A 25499-nucleotide genomic window follows, 5' to 3' on the forward strand; every position below is an offset into this window, starting at 1 on the left:
GTTCTTTCATAGTCTAAGGGTTTTTTTCAGTGATTTTTAAGTTTGTTTTCCTGTGAAAGATCTTCCATGGTTGGCTTAACAAACAATTTGGGAGGAGTAATGTGACTGTTGCATTTTGTGCACTACTATCTGTATGTAACAGCTGCTAAATCTGTAAGTGTTTATTATTTTGGTAGATCTGTCCTGGTGATACTTTCTATTACTGGTACATAATAGAAATAATAATAGAAACTAATAATAGAAACGCTTTTCTGCATATTTATATTCCTTCTATAAATGTGAGCTGTTATCTATATTCATGTATTTATTCTTTTTCCTTTAGATCGACTAGTCTCACTGAATTTACAAGAAAAGCTTCTAACAGTGAAAAAGAGACAGAATCAGTTGTAGTTTTAGATCCTGTTTCCACCAGAGGGGATCAGACATCTGAGAACGCGCTGAATCCGAGCAGAGTGAAAGAAGAGAAAAGCAAGCAGCTGCAGAAAGAAACTAGTGCTGAGAAAATAAAAGAAACAGACAGTTCTAACTGTTAATTGTTACTCTGAAAGGCTGTAACTTTTGGGAATCATTATCTGGATGTGTAAATGGCTTAGGTGTGCTACTAGGGGCTACTGTCTGTACTCCAGACCTCTCAATAACGCAGATTGAAACGGTCTTTTTATGCAGTTTTGTTACAAGTGTTAAATAATGGTGTATCCACACGAGCTCTCTTGAGGAAATGAAAAGCACAAGCACAACACTTCCATTCCAGAAACCCCAGTGGACAGTGAGCCCAAGGGCTGAGGAGCAGAGGCAGTGCAGCTTGTCATCTTGGTACCAAAAGGTGTGGTGAGCACAGCCGGGAGTGTGCAGGTTGCGATGGGTGCTCTCATTTGGATAAAAGCTTTTCAAAGGAGGATTTACCTCCTGGTTTTTGTTTTAGGGTTACATAAGCAAAGTTTGGAACTGCTGTAACTGCACCCTGCATTTACTGCTGCAAAAAGATTAACTTATCCTGGGCCTCTGTGAATGAGGACTAGATTGGGGAATCAGTCATCCTAGGATTGCAAGTGACTTGGAATCAACATTTTGAGAACTCCCAGCTGAAAGCTTGCAGCACTAACAAATAAGCCTTTGCTGTGAGCCTGGTACACACTGGTGGAGTGAATTTCTTTATTAGGTAACACTTCAGATATTTGTATCTGATGCCACAAATCCCAGTTTCCCTCAGCCCTTCTCTCCCATGAAGGCAGTGAGGTGGGCATGTAACTGACTTGCTCCACTGCCAACTCACATTCCATTGTAGTCTCCTTTTAAATTCAACACAGTATCTTGTTCTTTTATAATGAGTGAACAAATGTAATCAGGGATTTACCTAAAGATGGGAGTAACTGAAACTGGCTGGTCAAGTACTTGAATGCACTTGGGTTATTTTTTATTTAATGATTTGAAACAGTGATAGTATTGAAGGATGAATGTTCTGAGTTTGCTGGTTTGGCTCTGCATGCAACTTTCTGGTGCTCTTCCTAAAAATAAAATTCTAGCAATGAGTGTGGTAGTTTCACATCTTTTTTGGTGTTTTTTGCATGTTTGCTAAGAAAATCTTTGACTCAGTCTCATTACTGAACTGCATATAATTCCTAAACCTGGGGAAATTTGTCTCTCATTGTTATCTTCATTTCTGGGGGGCGATTGGTTCTGGTGGTTAATTTTCCATTGAAGTATCTGTTACACTGAATTTAAAATGCAACATTTTATATATGTATTTTTCCTCAACTTACTGCTGCTGTATTATATGTTCAAATTATGCAAACCCCAGAAGTTTTTAAAGAAGTATTTCTTTTACTTCAACTGTTTGTTACCGAGGACGTAAATTATTTATCTTTTCACTGTTGCTTATTAAAAAGACTCCTGACAAGTTTCCCAGCCGTTGTGAAATTGACTGGTTATTCCCTGCCTCTGACGAGCTTCCTGGTGATGCCAATTACAGCTTTGTGCCCTACATTTGGGGCTTGATGCACTGATAGCTAGAACTGGAGCAACATTTCCCTTGTAGGCTCCATCTAAGGGCAGCATTGAGAGTGTGTGGGGGGATGGAGCAGCAAAACAGTCAAGGCCTTTGTTTTTTTTTTTGTAAAATGTGTTTGGTTGTTGTGTTTTGTTTTCGTGGGGTTTTTTTACTGTTTGTCAATAGCTTGCTCTTTGTATGGAGAGAGACTTTGACTTTCCCAAAACAAACAGTTCGTTTTAGATCTAACATAGAAGCATTTGTTTTGTCAATTTGTAAATACAGCACAGAATTTTGTGCTGTTTTCAAACTGTAGCTGCTGCTCAGTTAACTTGGTTTCAGCTGAAAGCCACAGTCTCTTGGGAAAAGAGAAGCTGGTATCTGAATGCTTTTGAAAACATTAACCAAAGTAAGTGCTTGAAAATAAATGGATTAAGAAGTAGTTAACATATGAGTTTCTTACTAGATTTTTTTTTTTTTTAAGAAATCTGTGCAAAAGTTAACGTTGACAACCCAGGTCAGTGTGCTGTTCTCTGGGAGGAGAGCAGGCTGAGAACCTCCAGGTCTGGCTGAGAGCTGTAGAGGCAACAAACCCTGCTTTGGGAGAGGAAGTATATCAGAAAGTTGTTTGTTCTGGCTCTGATTCTTCAGCAAAAGCAGTAAATTCCAGACTTGCTTGACCTGAAATAGAAGAGGAAAAAGAAAACTCATGTTTGCTGTAATCTGGTTTCTTGCAGTGTTCTCTGGTGCACTCAGATTTGTTTAAAATGCCACATGACACACACAGGTGCCTCCCACTGCCTTTAAGAGTCTGGTCCTTAGAAACAAAGGAGCACCAGCCCTGTGCTTTGTGGGATCAGTGCAGAGCAGCCTGAGCTGGGACGTTTATTGCATTCCCTTCCTCATTAATCCCACCTTGCTGCTTTTTTTGGAACACCCTCTGCAGTGTTGCTGTTGCAGAAGTCCCTGTCAGCTGGCTGTGCCTCTTCTCTGCCCCAGCCTTCAGCAACTAACTGTCTGAAAGCCCATGAGCAGATGTGGCTCCTGTGAACCCTCTTCTTGCTGTTTTTCCCAGTTCTATGACTCCTTCCTCCCTAACCCCACCACCCAACTCCCTGTTTTGCCACACACCCACTGCCCACCCCATCACTGACTATCTCAGCTAAGTATGTTCATTTCAGTAATGGAGTGGCCAGTCTGTGCTTCAGCTACCGAGTTCACACCCACCTTCTGTGAGAAGCTGGTGGCAGAACCATGGTGTTGGGACTGCAGGTAGGCCAAGTCTCCTGCTAGAGGGGACAAGGCTGTCACCCTTCCCCTGGGCCCAGCTGCCTGCCCCCTTCAGCTGCTCCTGGGGACACTCCTGATGGGCCAGTGTCACCACTGACAGAGTTCCACTCAGCTCTCCAGTGTATTCTGGAGCTGGCAGCCCAGCCAAATGAAGGGTTTGGTATGCAGCTCAGACATGCTGTCTCAGAATTTCCCTGCTGGTGATTTAGTTACTGGATTTTATTTCTGCCAAATGATTCACAGCATCAGGAATTGTTGCTATTTCATTTTATGAGATCTAGGTCTAAATATTTGTCAAACTCAGGCTCTTCTGTTTAGGCTATACCATTTGAACAGGGAATGTGAATATTGGCGAGGCAGTTAAAATTCATAGCTCTTTATCTGTCTTGGTTTTGAAAAAATGCATTCTGTCAAACTACTGTCTCAGCAAAAAGAATTTGTCTGTTTCTATTTTTTACAATTATATATGAGCACGGGGGAGATTTAGAAAACTCAATCTCAATAAAAATGTCTTAAAGTAAAAACTGTGTTGTATAGTGTGCATGTCCAGTGCTGCTATCCTATGTATAGAAGACTGAAAATTATTAGAAGCAAGAGGACAAAATGATTTAATTCTCTTTCATGCTTCTTTTTCTTAGGTGTAAGAAATTCTTAGAAACCCTTTCCTTCCTTTTTTGCTCTCCTTACCCCTCTGCCTCTCCTTCTGACTGTGTGTGTGCCTTTATTCTGTCTTGATTGATACCTGAGCAAGTGAGAAGTGGTTTTAATGAACTATTAACAGTTTCGAGGGCAGTGTAAGAAGCTGCAGATCCCAAGATGCTGCAGATACACACAAGTGGCTCAGGCAGAATGTGCATCCTCTACTTGGGGCTTCCTTGGGATTTATATTTAGCCCTTACCCATGCGATTGTAACTTTCCAAACACGTCTTGCTGGAAATGTAACAAACAAAAGAGGGTTGTGAAATCAAGTTTTGTTAGCAATATATGTTGAGGGGCTCGAGGGAGGTGGGGTATTTGGCCTAAAATTCTATTTTGGCAGCTTTTTGGCGTCTCATATGCATGGGTTTTGTTTTGTCCCTTTTGCACTGTGGGCTTCGAGACTCCAACCAATTAATTCTGGGGGGAAATAAAAAGCAGCTTAATGTAGGCTGCTCCTCAAGAAGGGGTCTATTTTAACGTTCAGTAAACAGATAATCCATTAGGACAACAATATACATTGTGGCAAGTGCCATCCTAGGTTGTTTTTTTTTTTTTTGCCAGCGCTTATTTCTAGTCTTTTGATTTCGCTCCCCTCCTGCCGAGCAGTTTCAATCATTCTCCCTCCAATCTTTGTTCTCGTATTCATTGCCAGCAGAAAACAAAGTAAGAAAGAAGCTCGTACGTAGGGTTCTATTCTTGGCCAGTTCTTCCTCTATAGCACGGAGGCGGTTGTATTTGGTCACCCTTTCTCCCCGTAAAAGACCTCCCAACTTGATGAACCTGGCACCCAGTCCCACCGCCTGCAACGAGAGAGTGTGGAATTTAAAACCACACAAGGGTGGGAAGTGAAGTGACTCTTCGTCGTTAAACGTGGTATCCTGCTTCTAATTCAACACTCTTTCTACTGCTTAAAAACCCTCCTTTAAATAGGAATAAAATACCTCAAGGAAAGGTTGGGCTGAGGCAAACAATAATTTTCACTGGCCTGTGAAATGAGGTTTTATTTGCCAACATGGCTTTAGTACAAAAAGGCTAAATATGTTAGTGTTACAAATTTTTGCCTACAATGTTGTTACTGCTCAGAAATGTTTTAAGTAACTCACTTTCTTTTTACTTTTTTTATTTTATAAACTAATGCAATCAAATAGATGGTACCTATTTGGGAATATACTCCCTGCTTTGGCAAATTTCCTGGGTGTTCTTTTTAACTCAAAGATGAACTCGCTGTGGGGAAAAAAAAAAAGGCAACTCTCTAGAAAAAAAGCCCATTTTGTAAAATGTTTCTTTCTCAAGCAGAAATATGCTTTCTCCTTAAAAAATAGTTCATGTGAAAAGCAGGGTCTTGGCAATTCTGCAATGAAACAGCTTTCAATGCTTACCAGATCCACAAGGCTATCATCAGAAGATTCTCCATCTGGACTTCCTAATATGGTAATTTGTCTTTGATCTATATATAATGGGAGTGTAAAACCTTCATTAGTGTAAATTTTATATATATGACACAGAAATAGTTTGGACTTTTTTTTTTTACCTTTGGGCTATCTACACTACATACAAACAGGAATAAAACCAATGAAACCCCTCTAACAAAGATGTAAACTGTATCAGTTTGCTACATTAATATCACATTTTATTTTCAGTGTGGATAAGGGAATATCTAACATCCTACCCTAATTCCCTTCTCTCCCTGATCTGTCTGGGAATGTATTTTGCAGGCTGGGAGGCAGTTCTATTTATTTAAATGTGCTCCTTGCTATCGTCATGATTTTTCCTCCCTATAAAAAAAAAGCTTCCCATCATGACTGAAATCTTTATGCTGTTATTTTCTCACTTTGAGTAATTCTGGGCTTTTTGGAGGAATAAGGAATTAGCTACATTACATTTGTCCATCTATTCCTTGGGTATAAAAAATGAATGAAGAAACATTGATACAAAGAGAAATCTTACATATGAAACTGCTCAAGTTGTCTGTAGTGTTAGCACAAAGGCTCAGTAATATGTAGTCAATTACCTGTATAAACTATAATTTTAAATATTTTGGACTTATTTGGATTTCTTTATTATTAATACTTGTATGAGTCAAAATTCAGACTACTCATCTGTATCTTTTTTTACTGTGTTTAATTCTGATACCTAACTGTATGACACTGAGCTGCAGTGTCAAAGGGCACCCATATTCAAAGCATCCACAGTGAATTAATTTAATGTAGTTGAAGCCTTGAATGCTGTTTTAAGCTCTTGAGCAGAGACGTGTGAATCAAAACATGATTTCTAGCTTTCTTCTGACAAGCTCTTTCTAAATTAGAAGTGGCAATAATTAAATAAAATTATGTAGTATTTAGAAGTGTAGTAACTCTATTTATTGACTTGCAGGGTGTGAGTGTCAGCCTTTTTCTCCCTCTACTCACCATCTAGATGTCCAGTAAGTTCTATGAGGTCTGACACCTTGGTTTGGTTAATGTATTTTAGGACAAGACCACTGCAGGTTGGTATGTTTATCATTTGATCAGTTTTCAGTCTGGAAATGCACCTGGCAGCATCTTCAGCAATCAGGTAACATTTGGAACCAAGAGCACAGCATATTTTATTCCATTGTTGTTGGTCCTGTAGGAACAAATAAATAACTGGAGTTTAAAAAACTGAATGAAAACCCTAAATGAAGAGGTAAATTGGAAAAAAAAAAAAAACCAACAAAAAACCCACAACAAAACAAAAATTGGATTGAATCCTAAAGATACCCTTCATATAAACAGATTTTATTTTGTGCTTCATTTTAAATCTGTCTACCAAAGGAAAATACACCACTGGAATTTTGCTAGGATTTAACATTTTGGAATTAATCTGGAATTAATCAAAGGTAGTTGCACACAAGTACAGTTTAAAATATTTCAAATTAAATTAAAGGTAGGACTTTGCTATTTTGATTTCCTTCCTGAGATTTATTTAATTTTAATGGGATACAAGATATTTTTCTATTGTTTTATTCAGAGGAATCATTCTTGTGTTAATATTTTACCCATTTATTTAAATATAAAATACTGAAATAGGAGGCAGCCACAGACTCCTAATAAGACAGGACAATCACAGCTGTAAGACTGATGCATTTGGTACAGCAGAACACAACACTCTCTTTCCATCAAAGCTCTATATTTTGTAGGGTCTTTGCTTCTTGATTTTAATGCATTGCCTACATGGTACTGGGATTTAAGGATAAATAAAGGACAAGGATATATGAAGAATTTTAAAGAAGAAATTTACAAATGAATGTGCTTTGTGTCCACTGAATGCAAAATTCTCACATTAAAAACATTACTTTTCTAGTTCATAATTCTACCCATAATAATTCTTGATCTGCAGATCAGACTTCTGTACCTGTAAAGTTACAATCTGGATAAGGGTTCATTCCTATGAGGATTTCAAGCCCACGTTAAGTTCTTCACACCTGAACAAATGTTTAAACTAGTGCTTACATGTTCTGCTGTCTGGCAATGAATTGTTGAATTGGTATCAGAGCTAATCCTCTAGGACCTAATGATCTGTGGCACAGGTAAACTTTGTGGATTTGGGTGGGGGGAGGAAGAGAGGCATGTCCCTCAACAGTGTTCTTTTTCAAACTGTAATTCTCCTGCAGATTTTCATATTGCAAATATGTTTCTTTGAAGGAATTCTCAAGGAAGTTTGCAGCCTTGGCAGCAGTGGAGAATAATCTGGTGAGAGGCAATAGTAATATTCTCTGGAGTGAGATAATAGTAAACACAGGTGGTTTTAAAAATGAGCTTTTTAATAAGTCTTTTAAAAATGTTTAAGCAAAATTGTATTAAGTTGTGCAACTGCAAAATCCAGGTCTACAATTGTGAGTTCTGCTCCAATTCAGATTTTTTCCTTTTTGTAATACAAGGAAACTTAATCTTACCTATAAATGCTAATATTTAAGGTTATGCAATCTGTTTCTTTCCTCCAGCTATCACCTGGTAACCTGTTTAAATAGTATTCTACTTTATTGTAATCTATTGGCCACACTAACTGACTCCTCTAACTTTGATAACAGTGGTTAATACATATTGTCTTACTACCACTTTAAAAATTCTGCCAAGCAACATTGCCAGTGACAGGTTTGCTCTGGCTTTGGGTATAAATCATAACCAAAAAGAGTAGAAGAAATAATTTATTTTTTAAGTGATTATAAGGAATATAAAACTAGGTCCAAATTTTTCGCTTCTCCCTTATAAAACAGTATCATTTGTATATCACTTGAATTTTATTATTTGATTTTATATTGTGAATTATTGTTTACAGAAGAAGGAAAATGTAATAAAAATGACAGTGGTTTAGCAAGTAAAATCAGAAAAAAACCCACAACATTTTATTGTTATTCTTTAAAATACTTCTCCTGATCACATTCTGTTTATGTCAGGAATTATGTCAGAAGTATAAAAAAATTCAGCATTATTGTCAATTACAGATTTTCGAATGAAATTGTTAAATACATTTTTATAATTATATTTTTGTGCCCAAAAGCTCCAAAACCAGAAACTGCAAATTCCATGTTTTGTAAAAATATGAAAAGTTCAGTGATATACCAAGTAATATCATTATAAAATTTTTCAAGGACCACACTGTGCTATCTTACCTCTTTCCTTAAGGGATCTATCAATGCAATAATAAAAGGAAATTTATTAATCAGTTCCACATACATGTCAACCATTTCATCAGGACTTTTGAACGTTCCAGTGAGTGTTTCGTATTTTCCTTTAACCTAGAAAAGTAAAATAAAAAGCATAAAAAGAAGGATGGTAGTACTTTAAAACCCAGGGTGCTAACACAAGCATACAGCTCCTGTGACAGTAGTGTCCCAGTAAGGCAGCAGGTTGTGTGTTCTTCAGTAAGTCCCTGTTCACTTGTCTACTTTATGTCTCAGAGCTCAGCACACTGCTATAGAAAACTCTGCCTGAAGTAGCAGTGGGTTCCTGTGGGCTCAAGCCAAAGTCTCTGGAAGATGCCACTCCCAAAACAAGGGAGGTCTATTTCAGCATTTTCTAGGCAACACAGCCAGTTTTACTCTGTCATAAAGTGAGTAATATTTGACATTTTTATTAGATCTTGCATGAAAAAAATCTCACTTTTCGCACCCCCAAAAAAATTAATTTTAATAATTTGAAACAGACTGATCTGAAAAATCTTATTAAATAAACAAAGGATTTAACCTGGCTGATGCAGGCAGACTCCTACCCTTTGAATGAGTGAAGCTACATCAGGAAGGTGAGAGAGATTCCTGCAGATAGGAATGTAATAGCGGTCTACCTTGGTCCACTGAGCTTTATCCATCGCCAGGTGCCCCACCAGTGTCCTGGTACAGCTGTGGAGGAGGAATACCTGCATTCCCACTGCTCCCACTGCACCAAGCTACCAGAAGGATGTCTGCATGTCTCATGCCCTTGCATTCATCATCCAGTAACATATCTGCACCACTTGTAGGACAGATTCTACCATAATTTATAAATGCAGTGACAGTTCTTTTGGTTTGCTTGATTGCTACCTTAAAAATGGAGTTAGAAGCTTCTAGGTGAGTTTGCAATGTAATTGTAATCATCAAGAATGTTAACAAATCACTACATTCCTTTTAAAAACCAACAAAAGAGAGATGGAAAATAACTTACATAATCCATTAATTCATGAGCAGCACAATTTATTGCTAAATACATGTCTGTTCCTAACTGCAGTCCTATTTTATCACAAGCTGTTTGTATTATGAGCAGCAGTTGTTCCAGATGATCACATCCTATTATTAGGCAGCCTAAGTGTGATACTCTTTTTAAGGCTTGTGGCTGAAAGTGAAAAACAAAACCAACCACTTTATTTGCACACATGTATATACATAACACTTATATATATTTTCATTGTCATTTGAGTCTGCATTCAGTCATCAAAACATAAATTTGTTCTCAGAAATTGCATTAGCAACTTTAAGGATAGCTCCCTGTGACTGAAGACTAACCAGGTGCTAATGAGTAGAGAGCTAATAGTCCTTGGAAATATGTCTAGTCATGGAGTTCTCATTCTTATATGACCAGTTTATAGTTTTAAAGGTACTCTTAACAACTACTGAAATTGTTACGGATGCTACGTAAAAGTTTCATGTGCTGGAGACCATCCCTTTGCCACAAAAGACATGTTCTCCTCTTTTAAACAGCTTTTACTCATTTTTCCTCAACTACAACTTTGATATTGCCTCTGTGGACTGTTCAAGGAACACTAGAATCCTCCAAGATTTCTAGAAGGAACACATTTCACAGAGGGGAAATATCTCTAGTAGAGCTGCAGGGAGGTGTCTGCCTCAGGAAGTGTTCCTGGGCACCAGTCACAGGCAGAGTTACATTGAGCAGATATTTCCCATGTGCTTCTGTTGTCAGGGTTGTTTTTTTGTAGGTTTTTCAAACACTCATTTTTCAACTTTAAAGTCTGTGAATTTGGGATTATAACGAATGACACTAAATTGCCCAGAAAGCAGCAGGATATAATCCTGAGGTAGACTGGATAAATCAATTGGAAGACATCAGTTTTGACATGAGTTAGAGAACTAATTACAGTGGACAGAACAGAGGCCCAGCTACAGAGGATATAGAATGTTCCCTCACATAAAAAATTAGGAAGAAAACACAGGTCAAATTATGAGATTGTTTCATAGCAATCTGCAAAGAGAGACAATCTATTTGACTTGCTCCTTTTGGAGCTCTAAGCTGAAGCAATAAACAGCAAAAATTGCTGCAGTCTTCCTGCATTTAACATGAGATAGAGGTTAAGTCTGCTTTTTCATCCAGTTCTGACACTTACATTCTATTAAAACAAATGTTTATAACATTTTCCTTCTCTCTAGTCTTTACTCCTATAACTTAAGTTCTTCTTCACTGCCTACTTTGTCATTTTCCTTTTTTTTGTCCACCAAAAAGAGTTCAAACCAATGTGGTGCTTTTATCAGTTTAAAATTCAGTCTCACTACTACCTCATTTAGATTTCTTCTATTTAAATAAATTGACTTTTTCTAGGGAATCTAATGCATTGTTTCCTTGTGCATATCTTTAGGAATTATTTTAACTTGTGACTGCAGTACATATTGTGCTACCCACCAGAAAAACATTGGCCAGCTGCTTAATGATGGTGAATTGTTTGTTGTATTAGCAATGAAAACCAGTAAAACTTCCACTCATCCTCTCTTTTGTATATTCCACAACAGCAACAGTTCTCACCTGGTAATATTTTCATCATCTCAGAACGTGGAGCAAAACCCAGCATGGCATTTCCATCCCACTATTTGGAAAACTCCTCTATAAACTACAGGTTTTGAAGTGACAAAAAAAGATCATTTGTGCCAAACAAAAGAATGCCCTGCACATTATTGTGAGACCAACTGGTTCGTATCTGCCCTTATCTATAACCTCAAAGAGGAACTTCATGCAACATGAAGAGAGGAGTTCTGCTCCCAGAGTTTGGAAACAGTATGCAAGTCTTAGAGGTAGTAGTTTTATGGCCTACGTGATTAAAAGGGCATGTTCTCTGCTGGTGCTACAGACCTGCAAAAATGCACATGTGGATAATTTCCCAGGATTTCTATATGAGAAAAATTACCAGATTCCAGTAAAATTTCCCCTTTGTCTTACTGTTCCACAGGAAGGGAGGGTATAGTCAAGAGAATCCAAATTACTATGTAAAATAGGAGCATTTGGAATAGTTAAAAATCTTGCCTTGACCTCTCCAAAATGGCAATGTAGATTAGTGATTTTATTTCTTACAAACATTTTGGTTGCCTGCTGTTAATACCTTGTTGAAGGCTTAAAATGAAAATCTCTCTTCTTACCGGAGCTTTCTTCCCTGCACTATGTGCTTTGCCTTTCTTACTGTCTGCTGCTTGAGAAGTGGACTGTTGGGAGTGAAAGGAGAAAGAAATCAATTCCATGGCAAAGTCCAAAACTGACAGACAGAATGAAATAAAATAAAAGAAAATATAAAATAATTGACTGATTTTTGCTCTGAAGACATTGCAAATATTGAAGTTAGGAAATGGCTTCTGTTGTGTCTGTAATACTATCACCAATCATCCAGTTTTACTTTGTGGTGATGACTCATTTCAAATGTTTATTTCTAGGTGGGCATCACCCCAGCCAACAATTGTTATTCTGAAGATTGTCAACTAGCCTATGAAAATTACAGGGGATCTCAGGAATGAGATCTAGGCTCTGTACTTGGAGAAACCCAACAACCTTGCTTTGCAACAAGCAAACGCACATACTGAGACTGATACAGAACTACACCAGCAGTACCTTGAATAATGCACGTTGCATGTTTGTGAGACTCAGAGAGATCAGAAGCACATATTGTATATTCACTGTGGTACCATTCACTCCCAGGGCACTTCAGGTGAACAGACTTACTATGCTTAAAAAATGTTTTATTCTATCTTAATTAACTTAATATCACCAAATGGTCAAAGTTCTATTCATCTGGCTGAGAAATCTATCTTCTACTCTGTGCCATAAGGCTAAGCCTGACAACATGCTCCATGTTTAAGCTTCAAAAGACAATAGTAGTAGGATGTCCAAATGATTATACACTTGGTTATTGTACCGCTTTGCTTGGAGGATCCATCAGTCTCACCATTTCTTTCTGAATATCCAGAACTCTTTGTGTGCCCTGGAATTAAACAACAGTACTTTTCAAAAGAAAGATCAATTGTTTCATCTTAGCAGCTTAAAGCAGAAGAGAGAGATGTAGATCTTAATATAAAGTCATTTTTAAAAAGACTATTATAGACTTCCTTAACACAATCCTCACACCACCCCCCCCCCAAATGCAGTCAAGTGCCCAATGATAAAGGGTTAGCAGCAGTGGAATGAACAGGAATATTTGGTTATGCTGATAAGTGGGATGGCAAGAAAGTGGTCTCTTCTTTCCCAAAAGGAACCTTTCTCAAATCTAAAAAGCAAGCAATGTCCGAGTTTGCTTAATATCTGAGACGTGGGAAGATGATAATCACTGTTCACACTTGTGACCTTACCTATTAGTTCCTAACTGGAAACTCTGACAAGATTGAAAATTTACCTTTAGAACATTTCCAGGAAGCAGGGGAAAAAAATGCTGTCTTCAATTTAAACATTGGGGAACGAAGGAACAATCCAATTAAATTAATCCATTGCTTTTAACGCAAGACTTTTTCCTTTTCAGCTGAGTTAGTAAAAGTTTAATGCGAACTTTTAAAATCACATTTCCAGTCTTTTTGAACTATGCCAGTAAAGGAAAACTGAAGGGGGCAGGAGTCAGTCACAGCTGACAACACATCAACACAGCACCAACAGCTACTCTTTCTGCACTGCAGCAAGCAGCTTGCTGCTCTCCCATCAGCACTAGGAGGCATTATGTCTTTGAAAGGTACAGAATGAGCAAGCTTATTAAGAGCTCTTGGTGACAATTCTAAAAAGTTAAGGGAAAAGGAAAAAGAGAGAGAATCGAGCTCAGCTGTTTGTTCAGGTCACCAGCATACAAAGTAGAAATCACAGGCTTGGTGTAGGCATCTTGTGCAGATCCATTCTTTAATGCAGCACTTGAACAAAAAGAGATGGTTGATCCAGTCTGTCTCATCCACCCACCTGGCCCCTTGAATGGATGTTGTTCTCCTTTGTGTTCACTTCTATCTTCACAATTGCATTTTAAAAGCCATTTATTCCCAAAGATTTTATGCTTTCCAGTGAAGTTGTTATGAATTTTGTTGTTTTACAAGCTCTATCTATATACTGATATTATTTATAATCTACTAATGTCAAATCACATTCCGAAAAAATCAAAGCCTCTTATTGTTGTGTCACACATGTTCCCCTACATCTTCTTCAATGTACTGGTTTTTGCCTCTCTACTAACACATACATTTTAAACTTGAAATCTTCATGTATCTTCTTTTAAATCTTCATCTATTTACAGCTTTTAATGCTCCTTGTCTTAGACTTCTGCACTAACATTTGTTAAAACTTTGGCCTTGCCAGCAAACAAGAAATGAAAAATACAGTTTGGAAGGACTATATTTAAAAGGTCTATATAATTAGTACATAAATACTATGTAGATATATAGTTTATATGAAGACTGTAGAGTACATTTATAAAAACAAAAATGAAACAGTACCTGTTCAAGTGATAAATGGACTGGTGGTACAAGCATAATTTCTTTCACTAACTTCAGTTTTGCAGATGTATTTTTTTCACAGTTCAAGAGATTAAACATTGGGATTGGCAGAGTCATTTCTTTAGGTGATTCCTGCAATTGGGAGTACCATGTGAAAATAAGAATGTTAAAAATCTGAATAATTGTATTTTTTTCATTATGGCACATGGTTCAAAGACTGCTACAGGCAGTGGTCCTAAGGATATATTCTACAAGGGCTGTGCTGACATCCAGTGTGAGCTGGACAGGCTGGAGAGCTGGGCAGAGAAGAACCTAATGAGGTTCAACCAGGGCAAGTGTAGAGTCCTGAACCTGGGGAGGAATAAGCCCATGCACCCATATAGGTTAGGAGTGGACCTGCTGGAAAGTAGTTTGGAAGAGAAGGATCTGGGAGTCCTGGTATGCAGTAAATTATCCATGAGCCAGCAATGTGCCCTTGCTGCCAAGGAGGCCAATGGAATCCTGGGGTGCATAAGGAACAGTGTGGCTGGTATGTCAGGGTCTCCCTCTCTACTCTGTCCTGGTAAGGCCACAGCTGGAATTCTGTGTCCCGTTCTGGCCTCTCCAGTTCAAGAGAGACTGGGAACTACTAGAGAGTCCAGCAGAGGGCAACCAAGATGACTAGGGGATTGGAGCATCTCCCTTATGAGAGAGCTGGGACTCTTCAGCCTGGAGAAGAGAAGGCTGAGGGGAGACCTTATTAATGCCTATAAGCATTTCAAGGGTGGATGAAGGGAGGATGGAGCCAGGCTCTTTTCAGTAGTTCCCAGTGACAGGACGAGGGGCAATGGGCACAAGCTGGAACATGGATGTTCTGTTTAAATATGAGGAAAAACTTTTTTATGGTGAGGGTGACAAAGCCCTGGGACAGGCTGCCCAGGGAGGTTGTGGAGTCCCCTTCTCTGGAGATATTCAAGACTGGATGCAGTCCTGAGTAATGGGCTCTAGGGGATCCTGGTTCAGCAGGGGAGTTGGACTAGATGATTTCTAGAGGTCCCTTCCAACTCTGACAATTCTGTGATTCCATGATATATAACACCACTGTCACGAGGGACTACTGGCTTCAAAATTCTAGGATAATTGGGATAAAATAAACAAAATTACAGAAGTCACATGTACCTGCTCATGTTTCAGCAGTGCAATATGTAAGTACAAGGGGACATGGCTAATGGTGGCACCAGCCTTAGCTATAGCAAGTGATGTTCCCCCAATGGCTAAGCTGCCACAGAGCACAGGTTCATCAGGTTCTGCAGGTGGAATCATTCTCTCTACAACTGACACCTTCTTTCCTGTGAGACAGATAGTAGTACTAGTTAAATATTTTCTTAGTTTAACACATGTGCTCATGCATCACAGTTACATGGGTAAATATATTACCATTTCAGTATGTACTCTACGTATTACAAAAGAATCTCTTTTTATTTACTTAATCTTGGCAGTTGTTTAATGTGAAATGACCTTGCAAGTAAGCAAAATATCTGTCCTCACTCTGGTGTCAAATTTATTTCAAAGCCATTTCTTTGGAGATCTTCCAGCCACTGAAATCTGTATTTTTATTTATCTGTGTTTATATCCAGTAATGTTACATAATTTTGCAGCTTTTTTCCTTTCATAAGCATAATTTCAGTATTCTTTACTGTCCTGCTCAGCTTTTGCATAAACAGCTTGGAGGACAACATTATAACCTGACTAGAAGTATAGCACACACACCTGATTTCTTCTAATAATGACTGTGAAAAAATTTAGGCCTATTACAGCTGCATTTTCCAATGAGAAAATAGGCTTTTTAAATATCCCACATGCACAGTCTCACTAAATTTTCAAAATAATTTATTTCTTTCAGATAGAGTAACTTTTGTCAAAATGCCTAAATCCCAGCAGCTCCCACTGTCACATTTGCTGCCTACATTACATGAACATGTCCAGTAAGCACCTCTTTGAACTGCAATAAACCATCTGATTCTCAACAACCACATGCACTGCGGGCATTTTGGAAACCTGACCATCTGCTTTGGATTCTAATTGGAGTGCCATGCAAGTTCTCATTTCAGTAACATAGAAATATGACAGTATAAATCTGATTTTATTATAAAATGCTCTTAATGAGACCTTCCTTGGATATGCAGATTATACTATACATCATCTGCATGCTATACAGAGATTCTGTACCTCTTATGTTGAGGATGAAGAGCAACACACATTAGACACTAGTCATCAAGTGCTGAGCATCTCTGACAAACTGCAGTATTTTGCAGAGATCCTTTCCACTCCTCTACTTTGTAACCTGCATCAATTACAACACAGATGATCCCTCTGAAAGCATCTGCTACTGGAAGTCACCACCAGAAAGCATCTGGTCTCCGATGACAACAAGTAGCTTCATTATCATTGGGTCCTAAGAGTCAGGTTCTGAGTTCCACAATAATATTACAGTCAATGTCAGAATCAAATATAAAGACACCACAATTAGTGAGAACAAGTCACACATCTATCAGCAGAGGCTTGATTAGAAGCATAATATACAAGATGATGACATCTGGATGGACCTGGCAACTCCAGATGTTACATTCCAGGTCAAAGGTGAATTTACTGTGCCCACATCTAACATATTAATTGGGAGGTTTTACTGACAGTGTATGACAGTTGAAACTAAACTGACACGAAATAATCACTTGCCAAAAATTGTCTGCTCTTCCAAAAAATGATAAAAAACTTTTCCTGAGGGTAATACATATATGGAGGCACATATGGTGCTTTTTCCCTTTGGATTTGGTGGTTTTGGCCATGTATACTTTCCCTGTTTCTCCACTCTCACACCATTTTTCCCCTTAGTAGCACTGTTTGCTTACTTCTTTTTCCTCTGTACTGCCCATCATTCCCATCTCATCCTCTTTCTTCTTTCTTTGGTTTTTCCCTTTAGTACCTCCTTTCCTCAGTGTTAGCAAGAAACTTCCCCTCCTCCATCTCTGCATTCTTTTCAACTTCTATCTTAATTCTCTTTCCATTTTCCTGTTCAGTTCTGTGATTCCCTTTTCTTTATCATTTTCATTTTTATTCTTCATTTCCATACTCCTCTATTCTTATTTCTGACTCTGAAGAGTAATAACCTCCTGTCTAAGCCAACTGTAAAACAAAGGCAGAAACTCTGTTCAACAAATGCATGTGAATGATGAGAAAACACTGTATTTTTCCCTCTCTCATTTCTGCAGTAGAAACTGCTGGGATCAGAAAGAAGATTTAGGAGACAGTAACTAAACCCTTTGAACATGAGACACGTGAGACATGTCTTGTGTTCCATGACACTGTGTCATGTGTTCTGAAGTATTCAGTGCCCATGGAATACTTTAGAAAGTATTTTAGCACCTTTATCAATATCTATATTGCAGAAAATACTAAAATAGAATAAGCAAAAACCTGGTTTTTCTGCCTTTTTTTTCCCAGGTAGTGTTGTTGCTGATGAAGTGCATGAAACAAGGGTGACTTCTGCATCTTCTGCTTTGTCTTGTTTTTTAATTTCTTTTTCTTCTTCTACTTTTCTTATAAAATATTCACTGAGGGAAGCAGCATAAAGATTACTGGATCAAAATATTGTTAAACATGTAACACATAGACACAGGATACAGGCAAAAGAACATGCCAAGAGGTGGAATAAGGGCATTTATTTGAGCTTCTGCAATAGAGTCAGTGTGTGAAGCTGGAGAAGTCAATAAATGACATTATTTTTTGGTAGTCACCTGCAGCATTGGTTACACAAAAAGAACCACAAGCAAGTACTATAAACCTTAACAACTACTTTTCAAAACACACTGGTCTGAAAGTGAGCTCTGTGCAGACAACCTTCGCGTGAAGGATGTATTTGCTTTGCATGAGTAGTAACAGATCCTGTCATAACTTCCTGACATAGAACAGCTTGGCCTAGGTAGCTAATCCAATAGCTCAATTGTACACTGGCTGTTTGTAAGACCAGAAGTGGCTGAAATTCAATTACATGCACAAAGTGGAAACTGAATACCTGGGTCACAGTCACCCAATCCAGGCAGAGTATGTAAGATATATAAAGTAGTGTAAACAATGCATTAAAGTCTTATTTAGATTCAACGCAGCTGGAAGAATTTCTTCCTGCTTGAATCCTTCTCCCCTTCATCAAGGTTTCCCCAAAGCTAATCCACGTGGAAGGCACTTAGGTCTGTTTGCCAAAGTCTGTGTTATGTGTAGCAGCCCAATCCCTAACCCTACAGCAAATTGTCATGTAGCTGAAAGAAACACTTCCAACTACAGGACAGCAGGACATATTTCTACTTCCAGGTGAAGGAAGCCACTATGTCACCAAGTAGCTCTTCTAATGTTACCATAAAAACACATTCAAATACATCTGTGATAGTTTCACCTTTCCTCATTTTTTTTCTTGTAAAAACCAGACATATTTATTTGAATGGAATAATACAGCCATTCTTTTTTACTTTGGGATGCTCCCCAGAAGGAGTATTTCCATAAAAAACTGAACATGGATGTTTACTAAAGATACTATGTTTCCAAATAAATTAATTGCCCCAAGGAAGAAGCCTTTTGGAGTAGCATGCTCAGAAAGATGACTCCACCAAAACTTCTCTGCATATCCTTGTTTTCTGTGGATTAGCTCAGTGCAGAAGAGAGACACACAAGCCTTCTGTGCCACTTATGTTCCACAGTGCAATGAACAGAAGTGGAGTCACAGTCTGAAAAAACATCCCCACAGAATTAAACTGGCACTGAGTGAATTTTTTAAATGGAGCCTTTCTCATGAACATGTCCAGGCACTTTTTTTTTTGTTGTTAAAGACTCTTATTTTTGCATCCCTTGTGTGAAACTCTGTAAAAAAAAAAAAGCATGATTTTCCTATAATTATGAAAAAAAGCAGGAAATATTATACTGTAAGGTCTCTGAGATAGACATCACATCCTAAAATAAATATTTAAAAAAACAGTACAAAACATTGAATATTCTGTGGTTTTAATTTACAAGACAAATGAACGGTGTCTATTTCAAATGCAATAATTTGCATAATATGGAAGACCTACCCAAGCATTTTATCAACTTCACACTGGTCAGTGGGCTTCAAGTCTCTCAACATTGTGTCCAGGGATTCATTCACCCATTTCACAGCAGTGTTAACAGAGGAATTTCTTTCTTTCTCATCATCTTCATTTGTTTCAGGTAAAGCATTGTCAGGTATTTGAAAATGAGAAGGTACTATAATGGAACAGATCCTCTGGGAAAAAAAATAAATAAAATAAGGCTTAAAACTATTTCATTTCCTAACTTGGAAATGTAACTTGAAAGCCTAAGAAGTACGTGTCCATATCAATTCTACAAGTATCTATCTCCAAACCTTCAGTTTACTCCACTTACTTATCTTTTTCATCCAGCACCTTCTTCCCAGTCTCCTACTTTGGAAATCATAGTTGTTATTCTTGTTTCTTGAGCTACATTATAACTACTTAGGCAAAAACCACCTGAGGGATCAGCTTCATGCATATGTTTTGTTATCAGAACAGAATGGAATTATTTTAAAGACCATACAGTCATTATGCATCTTTTATTGCACCCTGTTGTACCATGATTCATCAGCATTCATGCCTAAAGCCCTCATTTTCAGTTACATTTTTGTCTTCCTTAGGTAATTTAAACTTACCTTTCTGTACTGCCAAAGAATAAATAATACTTAAGAAAATTCAGTTATTTAAGACAGAGTTGCCTGCAGTGATAGTATTAACTCTACATACAGTGAATACATATGAACTGGTATTTAATTCAAGAATGAAGCATAGTTTAAATGAGAGAAAGTAGGAATAACCACTCCACAATAGCTAGAGTTGCAAAGACAGTATCTTGAATATTTTAGGTTGGGAGAAGAGATGGCAACACACAATCAGTTCTGCATGCAGGTGGCAGGTGGATATGTGTGACTGAACTATCACATCAGCCTATCAGCTTGGGGTAAAAATGTGCCTTCACCTGCACTGTGTTTTTCACCTTTACAATATTTTTTCTGAAACACTGTCATAGAAATATAAGGATCTGAAAACAAAATAATATTTTTTAAAAAAATGTAAAAGGAAAAATGAACTTACAGGACTACTTGTGGGGTGTAAGGAAAAGCTACATGATCATTAAGACAGACCAAAATTTAATACACAAAGATGCACTGTCACATCCCACCCATAAACTGCAGTATTGTCTGATGCATGGAAAAATAAAGTTGTTATAGTTGCTGCCTCTGTCTCACTTTCAATGCCTTTTTTTTCCTAAGCTACAACACTCAACTGTGGAGTCACAGGAATTCTTATCTTTTCATTAAAGATGGAAAAGAAAATGTTCCTTAGGATGTGAGGAGAGCAGTACCTCTCTCTGATACTCTCTTATGAAAATAAATAAAACAGGAAGAAGCAGCTCCTACCTTCTCATAGTTTTTAACTGTACAGTGTATTTCCACTTCTAATGTTGGCAGACCAACTCCATCAAGAACTTTTCTTCCAACTACTTTGCATATTACTGGAACTTTTGACAATTTAGTAAAGTAGTTAGCCTTAAATGAAAGAGAAAGAACTTCAGTAAGGCTGAATTTCTGTGCGAAGAAGTTTTTATTACATTAAATATATTCAAATCAAATCCCCCACTAAGCAAATCCATGCATACCTTCCAGTATTCAAAACACTTCTGTTAAACTGCACATTTACTTCTATTTTAGCTGCTTAAGAATGAGATTCCAGGGAACGGATCCAGCCCATATCCAAGCATGGAAGTCCAAAGCCACATCCAGGTTACATGAACATGAGTTTTATTTGGCAAAGTTAGTGACGAGTAACAAAATCTCCTTAACCCTCTCAGAAAATAGGCAGTTTATTCTAAAGTTTACTTGGCTTTGCACTAAATAATAAAAATAGTACTCATGCTACTCATGAAATGAATTTCTATTAGAATTCACACAGCCTTGACCTCCCCCATGCAGCTATAAAATAGTGATTTCGTCCATGGATAAGATCTTGAAAAAATACATGTGTCTTCCCTCTCACAAAGGGAGAAGAAGGATCCTGGACATGAAAAACTTAGAAATCCATACATAACTCTACCATATCCTGATGTTATATTAAATTTCCTGTAGCATTATTTCATTTATTTTTCTATTATCAAGAAGTTACTAAGCTTTAAAATACTGTATTTTTTCCCCCTAACAAAAATACCCTAAACAATCTTTAACAAAAAGCCTCCTCAGAAAAAGTTCTCATGTGAAATGCTACTCATAGAACTTTGTATGTGCTGCAGACAGGGAAGAACAAGAAGTATTTTCAGAACACACTTCTTGCTTATAGAAATAATGTCTCAATTATCTAACATTTCAAGGTTCATTTATTGAAGACATAGGCACAGTGGCTCATGTGTCTCAAATCTCAACTAATTCAGTATTAAAAAACTTTATAGAAGATTTATTCTGAAAGGGAGTGAAGCTTGTCAGCAAGCCCCTCGATAGCAATGATAACCACTCCTTTTGCAGACTCTTGTTGTACAGAACATATTTGGTGTAAGGCTATTTATCACAACGACCTAATTACGTTTGGGGTTTTTTTGGCTGGACAGAATTGAGGTCACAAGGCTGGCACAATTTTAAGGTGTTGTGGGTATGCCACACCTACTGACAGGACACCAGACAACTGATGTAGCTGCGGGTCACCACTCCATGGGAAATCTGGGATTTTAGGTTAGGTTTGAGCCCTGCAAGAAAGATGAAAACCTAGACTTCTGGCAGGCAGAGTTCTCTTCCAACATGGTCTTTAATGGGCCCTTTGAATTTCCATCATCCAAGTGTAAGAACGTATTTGGGGTTCTGTTCATGAGCACTGATGTTACTTTAAATAAAGGATTAAGTGGCTACTACCTGAGGTTTCTTACATACCTCCTTACTAGTTCCATTCTTTAGTCTGGTGTCTGAGACATCTGAAACCCCAACCAAAGCAAGAACTGGTGTTACCAGTCCTAGTCCCTCCCACTGGTGGTGGCAAACAGGTTGAAGATGGGAGAGGGTGTAAAATGTAACAAAACGTTTCATTTCCACTGCTGCTTTCACATCAAAGAACGTACTATAAATTGTTGTTTGTTGTTGTGTTTTTCAAGAGTCGCTCGCTGTTGTATTACTGGCAATTCCAGTACTGCCAAACACAGAGGTTTCAGCAGGACTACTGCCTACGGCATTTCGCCGAGGGGGAGCAGATAAAGCGGTTCTGACCCTTCACGACGCCCGGTTTCTCGGGGCCGCTGGCCCGAGACATGCCGGTGCCGAGCCGCAGGCTTCCTGGGGACCCCCCCCCCGAGCCCCCCCGAGGCAGCAGCCCCGGGTTTTGTGTCGAGACCAGCAACGCGCACAGGGCGAAAGGCCCCGCGGCTGCGGAAACGCCTCTGGCCCGAAGTGCCGCTGCTCGCAGACACAAAACCCTGGCAGACCTGAGCCCGACACCTGCCCGAGTCGGCAGGAAACTATTTCAGCTTAATTACGGGCACAGCGGCACCGAGCTCCCGGAGCCAACCCGCGGGTCTCTCGGGGCGGGCAGTGCCCGCCTCGCCTGAGGCGCCTGGGAGGGCGCGCCCGGCCCCACGGGCACCCGCAGGTGGGTCTGCCTTCTCGCCCCTGCAGGAGAGCCCCTCCGGCCGGGGAGAGCCCCTCTGGCCGGGCACAGCCCCTCCGGCCGGGCACAGCCCCTCCGGCCGGGCACAGCCCCGGGCACAGCCCCGGGCACAGCCGCCCCCCCGGCGGAGCCTCCCTCAGGCGCAGCAGAGGAGGCCGCTGCCCCCGCTGCCCCCCCCCGCGCTACCATCTCCCCGTAGAGGTCGGCGGGGCGCCGCGGGAAGAGGGCGTTGAGCGCCTCCTCCAGCCGCTGCGGCACGCCCTGCCCCCGGTAGTACTCGGCCGCCTCCCGCCGCAGCCCCTGCAGCCGCCGCCGCCGCTCCCCGGCCCCGCCGGGCTCCATGGCGCCGCAGGCCGGGCCGCTGCCAGGCGACCGCCGCACCAGCTCTCGCGAGAGCCGGCGCTGCCCGCCCGGCGGCCCGGCCCGGGGGAGCCCGGCGGCCCGGCCCGGGGGAGCCCGGCGGCCCGGCCCGGGGGAGCCCGGCGGCCCGGCCCGGGGGAGCCCGGCGGCCCGGCCCGGGGGAGCCCGGCGGCCCGGCCCGGGGGAGCCCGGCGGCCCGGCCCGGGGGAGCCCGGCGGGAGAGCGGGCCCCGCGGGGGCCGGGAGAGCGGCCCCGAGCCCTCCCGAGCCGTCCCCTCCGCCCCCCGAGCCGCCGAGCAGCCTCCTGCCCGTCTGGGCAGGGCTCGGGGCTCGGGGGAGCCGGGGGCCTGGTTTGGTTTTGCCCAGTGCCCTGTGGCGTTGGCGCTTCCCTCGCCGGGCGTGTGGCGGTTTTCCCAGTCGGAATGCCGCCGGCAGGTGCTCCTTGAGGTTTTTTTTAAGTCTCCGGACGATAAAATGGGGGTAAGATTATCGTCCTGAAAGAGAGGCTGGTCGCGGTTTGCGGGAGGGCCGGTGAGGCTCGCGCTGCAGCGTGCGCCGGTAACTGCGGAGGCCTGGAACAGCCCGTCCCTCCCTTGGAAAGAAACGCTTCGCAACCCAAACGATCGCTTGTAGCCTGCAATTCCCTACCAAAAAAAACCCCACCAAACACAACCAAACGCTTCCACTTTGTTACGCTGTTGGCCAGTAATTCTGTTGAAGGAACCGAAAGTGGAGATGCTTGGGAAGCCATGCGCTGCGCGCTTCGCCGGCGGGAAAGTCGATCCGCGTGGGCCTCGGCTCGCGGTGCGTTCGCTGCTCGAGGTTGGGTGATGATGAGGAAAAATCCCTACGGGCTCGTTTTCCTTGCCTTTCGCGCCCTTGAGGAGTAGCAGGGTACCTCTCCGAAGGGTTAAACGCTTTCTAAGCAGTTTCCTTGGAAGAAGTTTCCCTGCACGGACGCTGCCCGTTCCTTGAGGAGAAGGGGTGGTGAATAGCTTGTGCTCCCCTTCCAAACCGCTTAGCCCGGTGGATGGCTGCTCCTTGGTGGCTGTTACTGCTCAGGAGGGGTTTGCATGCTCCCAGATCTGTGTTACAGGACCAGAAAGCTCTGGCTTACTTAAATATTCCTGGGAGAACAGAGTTCTGTGGGTAGCAGTGCCGGTGTAGTGCTCTGAGAGCACTGGCACATGCTCAATAGTGCACTCTGATGCAAGACCTGCACCTGCTGATACATTTTTTTAAAACCTCTAGATCCGTTTTCCACCTTCTGCCTTTTGAAGGGCTCTAAATAAAATGTTTTGTGGAGACACGGCTTCATGTCTTGCTCTGTGGGTATCGGCCAACTGTCTGGGAAAGGAAACTTGCCAAATTTGCCTTTAGGAATGCAATGAGCTCAAGCAGGTTGATACTCAGTCTATTTAATGACATTGTACTCTGTTTTTTAACACTTTGAAAACTATTAAGGATTCCCCTGAAGTATTTGTAATTTTTGGTTCATGATCAAGTGAACGTTACATGAATTATCTGGACAGCCATGTAATTTCCATTAACTGCAACAGTAATTGTAGGCATGTAGGATCATAGGATAAGCCATCCTTTTCCTACCTATTATGAAGTAGTTAACTGATTAAGGTTAGGATATTTCAAGCCACTTCATTCCACAAGTGAACTCTCTACAACCCCATTATCTTCATTAGGCTTGTGTGGGTGTAATTAATTGGTGTTTAGTTAACAGTTGTGTTGAATGAAAAGAATGCAGTTCTGTTTCTCTTAGTTTTATTGGTCCCATGGTGCTAACAGGCTAAAGTGTAATTAAAAACTCTCTGATCAAAGTATATGTAGCAAGCCCCAAGGAACAACGCCAGTGAGGAAAAGCCTGTGGTTGGTGTGACTTGAGAAAGAACCAGGTACAAATTGCACCCTATAGTAGCTCCTTCTTGGTTTTTAAGGAATGAAGATGCGCTACTTATATCAACATGTACAGTTAAAAGGTACAAAACTGTATATGCTTGCAGACATCACTTTTCTAGACATGTCCATTAACACCACATTTTGAGGTCTTATCAACACATTTTCTTCCAAAATCTTTTAGTTCATATTTTGGGTGGATAGAGAAATGGGTCTTGTGTGTTCTTTGTGTGTTCAAGCAGCTGTGCAGAACTTGTGATCAACTTTACTCTTGTGCCAGCAACTTATGATCAGCTGTTCCTCATTTATGATACTTCATTGTGTGCATTCTCTTTTTTTTTTTGGAGGTGCTTTGTATCTCACTTAGGTATTTATACATGGTGCTAATCTGTGG

General features: G+C 40.4%; 2 protein-coding genes across 4 annotated transcripts in view; one reads left to right on the plus strand and one right to left on the minus strand.

Moving 5' to 3' along the window:
• Window positions 1-1530, plus strand: part of SHTN1 (shootin 1) — a 61645-nt gene extending 60115 nt beyond the window's left edge. For all 3 annotated transcript variants that reach the window (XM_051617812.1, XM_051617813.1, XM_051617814.1), the window contains one exon: window positions 323-1530. In XM_051617812.1, coding sequence (XP_051473772.1) covers window positions 323-533 — 211 coding nt within the window. In that variant the 3' untranslated portion in view covers window positions 534-1530. The remainder of the gene's footprint in view (window positions 1-322) is intronic.
• ENO4 (enolase 4) lies at window positions 1139-23192 on the minus strand. Its single transcript, XM_051617811.1, is given in 15 exon segments — window positions 1139-2617; window positions 2619-2668; window positions 4660-4777; window positions 5357-5424; window positions 6386-6581; window positions 8608-8733; window positions 9635-9802; window positions 11830-11892; window positions 12597-12662; window positions 14143-14274; window positions 15301-15470; window positions 17596-17732; window positions 19239-19429; window positions 20618-20746; window positions 23025-23192. Coding segments are annotated over 15 exon segments (1938 nt in total). The 5' UTR covers window positions 23181-23192; the 3' UTR covers window positions 1139-2449.
• Between the last annotated feature and the right edge of the window lie 2307 nt (window positions 23193-25499).

This window comes from Apus apus, chromosome 4 (genome assembly GCF_020740795.1).
Source record: "Apus apus isolate bApuApu2 chromosome 4, bApuApu2.pri.cur, whole genome shotgun sequence".
Classification (NCBI taxonomy): Eukaryota; Metazoa; Chordata; class Aves; order Apodiformes; family Apodidae; genus Apus; species Apus apus.